Source organism: Triticum dicoccoides, chromosome 1B (genome assembly GCF_002162155.2).
Source record: "Triticum dicoccoides isolate Atlit2015 ecotype Zavitan chromosome 1B, WEW_v2.0, whole genome shotgun sequence".
In the NCBI taxonomy this organism is placed as follows: domain Eukaryota; kingdom Viridiplantae; phylum Streptophyta; class Magnoliopsida; order Poales; family Poaceae; genus Triticum; species Triticum dicoccoides.
The window spans coordinates 182,032,262-182,038,173 of record NC_041381.1 but is presented as its reverse complement, the minus strand read 5'-3'; the positions used below and the strand labels follow the sequence as shown (position 1 = coordinate 182,038,173).

The 5,912-nt window shown below is 43.4% G+C and overlaps 1 protein-coding gene across 3 annotated transcripts; it reads right to left on the bottom strand.

Moving 5' to 3' along the window:
* Window positions 1-168: 168 nt before the first annotated feature.
* On the bottom strand, window positions 169-4,102 carry LOC119326840. Of its 3 annotated transcripts, none has more exons than XM_037600426.1 (4): window positions 3,941-4,102; window positions 3,691-3,816; window positions 3,205-3,330; window positions 169-1,170 (listed from the first exon to the last, which is right to left on the bottom strand). In XM_037600426.1, the coding sequence occupies exons 3-4, from the start codon at window positions 3,313-3,315 to the stop codon at window positions 271-273; spliced, it is 1,011 nt and encodes a 336-aa protein (XP_037456323.1). In that variant the 5' UTR covers window positions 3,316-3,330; window positions 3,691-3,816; window positions 3,941-4,102; the 3' UTR covers window positions 169-270. The 3 variants fall into 3 exon arrangements, with proteins under 3 accessions (XP_037456323.1, XP_037456324.1, XP_037456322.1); XM_037600427.1 differs by having other exon boundaries at window positions 3,695-3,816; XM_037600425.1 differs by lacking the exon at window positions 3,691-3,816 and having other exon boundaries at window positions 3,941-4,101.
* Window positions 4,103-5,912: the final 1,810 nt, after the last annotated feature.

Genomic DNA, 5,912 nt, shown 5'->3' with positions numbered 1-5,912 from the left:
GGATCCCCACCTGAATATATTGCTGAAAAAGCTGCCAAAGCCAAGAGTCACCCCTTAACTTTGGTTGATCCAGTTTATAAGGGAAACCGGATCGAAAACCTAGATTACCGATTCTTAAACAGAACCACATGGCTCCTTGTGTTAGCTAGGTCAAAAAAGAAGTGGGGGAAATAAGAACTATCCAAGTTCCTTCAAGGATGACCACAGTACAACATCACAAGCCACAGTACAATAGTAGTAACAAACTGAGTCTCCTGTAGTGAAGAGGCATCAAATGAAGGTCAGGTTCTGAAGATTCAAATCCCTCAGCTGCTTATGCTTTTCAAGCTCTTCTTGCATTCTCGGCAGGCACATGGGATAGGTGACCAACAAGACACTTTCAAAATCGCCTTTTGTGTACTCCAACGGTTTCATCCCTGGAAAGCTCTTGAAAGGCTTCATAAAATTTTCCATTCGACACATGAGTGTGTCCCTATAGAACTTCAGAAAGGCCATGGCTGATCCTTCGGTGTCGTATGGTCCGCTGCGGTGGAACGACTCCTCCAGCAGAAGATTGCCTTCCAATTTTTCTACCCACTTGTCACCATAGGGCAGAGAACTAAGGATGTCATTTTGTTCAGGATTGCCGTCCAGCACAGATGTGATATGGTCGCACATATCAAGATAGAACTGGTACCTGTTACTAAGAGGGACAAGAGAAGCATGCGTGCTTATGACATACTCCGCAGAAATTGCCCCGGGAGATGTCATCAGCTGCAACAGATGCTTAATGTCTTCAGGGATAAGAGTTGGATCGTACCCATCGAATACCGTCTTCTCAAAAATGTCGCGGGCATCCTCGTAGTTTCTCAGTACCAGTTCATCGGTCTTCCCTCGTAGCAAGCTTGTATTTGTGTGTTTCACTCTGCCAGTAGATGTCACGGCAATGTCTGATGCGCAAAATTGCTCGGGGCACTTCCCAGCTCTGTGGAAATCATGCAGAGTTCTGATGAGTGAAGCCATGAGGCGCTTGCCTTCTTCTGTCACCACCTGGTATGTCCTTCCCCTCATCTCGCCAACAGGAGTTACGATGTGCATAACTGGTTTCAGTCTACTGACGTATTGGACGAGCGGTATGAATGTCTCTGCTCCAGATACGCGCTTCTTATAATTAACAACTTGGGGCTCCTCCTGTTTTCACCATAAAAGCGTCAGGAGAGTATGTGATGAGGGCGAATATGATGCAACAATTCAAAGATTTGCACACACACCCCTAGCTGTTTTTCAGACTAAATAAGTGGGAGCATACAAAGCAATACTCCCACGGTTCACTATTATAAGATGTTTTACTAACTTTTTCTGAATGGATGTGTTTGTTCACTCATTTCAGTCCATGTGTAGTACATATTGAAATATGCAAAGCATTTTATATTTGTGAACGGAGGGAAAGAGAATTGATGCGGTTCCGATGAGCATTTAGTGTGTTTGTTCACTCATTTCAGTCCGTGTTTGTTGCGGTTCCGATGAGCATTTACATTCTGCATGTGCATACACGTAATTTCAATGAGCATTTCCATTCTGTTATGTGCATAATATTTTGATGTGAGAGAGAAAGAGGACATGATTGTCTGTCGATTATGATGAGAGAATCTGGTCCACAGTACCTAGAATTCCTTTTACTGGCAACAAAATTGTACTCTAGAAAGCCTTACATTTTGAATCAGAAGAAGTAACGACAATGTCATCAAGTAAAATAAAAAATAAATGAAGGAATGCCAAGATCATTTCGATGTTCAGAGCAATGATACTAGATAATCCTCACTAAAGCAGAGTTAGACATCAGATCAGCACTAAGAGGACTGCTTAGCCATAAACATGTGCATTTTGTCTTAACCTGTCTTATTTGAAGTTTACAGCAAGATTACGACCAAAAACAAATATTTTTTTGTTTATCGGTATTGCAGAAGAAACCGGTGCTTAGTGACAAAAATTTTTGTAGACCAGGTCAATACTCCCCATCTGACATGTTTTCTGTATGGGCATAATAGTGGCATATATGAGAAAAATAATCCACATCTTTCACCGATTATTCACAAGCTTGGTAAGATTGCAGAAGTACGCACACCATGTGACCACGAGGTTGAGCTTAAGAGCCAATCAAACGAGCAGATCGCATACCTTATGCGAGACTAAGAAGTAAGAACTGAAATGGAAATACAAGATATTTCTATTTGGTGGCCAATGCCTGGCATATGATTTTTTTTTACCTATAGTCTTCAACAAGATGATGGCAGGATAGAGGGCCAAGATGATTTCAAGGCATACATAACAAAATTATGGAGATATGTTCCTCATAAGAGAGAGGCAATCTCTCGTTGGATGAGGCCCTAATGGACGATATCCCTCAAGTTTCGGACGTGGAAAATGACATTCTCAAGTCTCCTTTTACTAAAGAGGCGAGGAATGATGTGATTCAAATATAGCTTAACAAGGCTCCCAACCTCGAGGGCTTGATGAAATCTATCAAAGCTTCTGGGAAGTCATCAAGGACGATCTTATGGGTATGTTTGAGCTCTTACATGCCGGTTAATTCGACCTGTTTAGGCTCAATCCGATATATTTTTTTTGTTGCCCAAGACTAAGGGGCGTGGATAAAACGAAATACTTTCAGAACTTCAGAGAATTATTGTGTTTTTTTTTGCGGGTGAATTATTGTGTTGTTGAGTCTGCAATATCAATTGGTTAATGTCATTGATGATAAAAAGTTTGAAGAAGTCCACTTGTACTTTTTTTTAGACTCAAGAGTGATGCTCATCCACAATCGAACTATGTAATAAACTCCCTATCTACAAAACTGATCAATATCTATATCACTAGTGGCTAGTGAACTACATTTGTAGAAAATAGTATGTTTCTTAAGGGCAGCCCCTCCATTATTCCATTTAACAGACAACATTGGAAAATTACTTTCAGTGGCATCCCCTTAACCTATAACATTACAAAGTTACCATGACATGTAAGATCAATTTGCAATGGTGATAAGAAGAATTTGGCTTAAAAGAATTAGAGCAAGTGCAAAGGCTACAAACAGCACATGTGGGATCTTTTTTATCTATAGTACAAAAAAATGGGCATGTTGTACATCTTCAGTGGCGATTTATTAACCAACGGTAACTTAAATTTAGGATGGTAAAGTATATACAGTTACGGAGAAGAGCTGAATACCTGAGATGCATTGAGAATTAAATGATATAGAGCATCAATCAAGCCTTTGACACAGAAAAGAAAGCCATGTAAGTCTGTATTAATCTTCTGCTTGGAGGTGCATTCAGACATGATTCGCTCCAAGACCTGATCAGTTGAATCAGAAGCAAGATGACAGTTTTGTACAGTTAATGAAAAAGCTGAATACCTGAAATGTATCGGGAATGAAAGGATGTATTGCATAAATCAAGCTTTTGACCCAGAAGATAAAACCATATAACTCTGTGTTAACCTTCAGTTTCTCAAAAATCAACATATACTGTCATGATTTGTGTTGATTTTTGACTCTATAACTCTGTGTTAACCATATAATTCCTACTTCAAGATATCAAGACCTGATACTTGAATCTAAAGCAAGATGACAGTCTTATCAAGACCAGCTGTGGCAGCATAGGCACATCAGACCTGTGCCTCAAGCTCTTTTGACTATCAATCCTACGAACTCACCTACCCAATCGCCCTTCTTTCCTAGCCCAACTGAGTTATTGCTCCCTGGCCGGAGCACCCAAGGAGTTTGGCATCACGCGAAGTTTGCCGCTGCATGTTTTGCCAGGGAGTTTGGCACCTACGAGACTAGCGAGGAGTTGAGGAGCTTAAGAATGGCGACACTAATACGACAAGAGAACTCAAAGAATATGCAAATTAGCGAGAGAGGACATCAATTGACAAAGATTATGTTGGCAAGATCACAACTAACCTTGAGAGGACAAGCCGATCGTTGAAACTAGGCGCGGATTAGCTGCTGTTGGAACGAAGGCCAAAATGTAAAGGCGGTTTGTAGTGCTTGCTGGTTGACCAGACTAACCGGCACCAACCGGGAACCTATACACTATCCTGCCTTCATCACGAAATTAATGTCTCGTGTACGTCACCACATGACCAACGAGAGTGCAAGACCGCAATCGCATTATTGAACCTCTTCCTCTTGCCAAAAATAACACATTATTGGACCTAAATCATTGAAAATAGTTGCTAACTTCAAACCGCATGACTGGGTCAACGGATCCGGAAAAGGTTAAAGAAAAGAGTGATGGGCCTTGCGATCATGGAAAGAGTCAGAAAGAGACAAAGCTCCAGAATCACCAACATCAAAGAGGGAGATGCGAATACAAAAAAAAAATCACCTTAGGGTAAATGGTCAGCGGAGGAAAAATCTTATACACCGCCTCAAGCAAGGCAAGCTGGGTGACGGATCATGATCACACAAAAAATATTGTCCACTCTCATTTCACCGAGGTTATGAAAAGGGGTACCCCGCGTACAAAGACCATCAATTGGGCTGCCATCCCCATGCTGACCATGACCTCACAGCGCTTGGTGATGCTATTACGGAGGATGAAGTCAAGGCTGCGGTCTTCGCCCTTCCTAGTGACAAAGCCCCGGGGCCGGATGGATTCACCGGAAAATTCTTCAAGACCTGCTGGGACATTATCAAGGAAGACATCATGCTTGTGATCAATAACTTCTCCACCCTCCAGGCCCGAAACTTGCACTGGCTCAACTCTGCGAATATTGCTCTCGTTCCTAAGAAGGATGGTGCGGAAGAAATCTCGGACTTTAGGCCAATCAGCCTGATCCATGCTGTGACAAAGCTCATTGCCAAGATCCTTGCTTCCAGGTTGACTCCCCGCATGAATGACATTGTATCCATTGCACAGAGTGCGTTCATCAAGAGAAGAAGCATACACGACAATTTCCTATACGTGCGGAATTTGGCCAGAAAATTTTACCGCGCAAAAAGCCCATGCTTCTCTTCAAGCTTGACATCAATAAGGCTTTTGACTCTGTGAGATGGGATTACCTTTTGGAGATGCTGAGTCATCATGGCTTCCTTGCACGTTTCCGCGACTGGGTCTCGGCGCTCCTCTCTTCGGCGTCATCGCGAGTCTTGCTTAATGGTATTGCTGGAGATCCTATCAAGCATGGTCAGGGCCTCAGACAGGGTGACCCTTTATCCCCTTTACTCTTTGTGCTTGCCATCGACCCGCTGCACCATATCCTCAACAAGGCCACGGCTCAGGGGATGCTCCAACCCCTTCCTGGGAGGCACACGGAGATTCGTGCCTCTCTTTATGCCGATGCTGCTGTTGTTTTTTGTGCCCCTGTTAAGGAGAATGTCCAGTTCCTGGCCACCATGCTTGCTTCCTTCGGCGAATCCACCGGTCTATCCACTAATTGCGCAAAGAGTATTGTTGCCCCCATCAGATGCGGTAGTGTGGACCTCGACGATATTCTTCATTCCTTCCCGGCAGGTCGCTCCAACTTCCCTATTCGTTACCTTGGTCTCCCTCTCGCAATCAAAAGGCTAAAGAGGATTCATCTCCAACTTTTGGAAGACAAGGCAGCCGGCAAATTGGTGCCTTGGAAAGGCAAGCATGTGGCTATCTCGGGTCGCATGACCTTGGTCAAGGTGGTCCTTACTGCAGTGGCCATCTATCGTATCACACTACTGGACCTTCCGGTGGAGGTTCTCAATGTTGAGGAACGTAGTAATTTCAAAAAAATTCCTACGCACACGCAAGATCATGGTGATGCATAGCAACGAGAGGGGAGAGTGTTATCCACGTACCCTCGTAGACCGTAAGCGGAAGCGTTATGACAACGCGGTTGATGTAGTCGTACGTCTTCATGATCCAACCGATCCAAGCACCGAACGTACGGCACCTCCG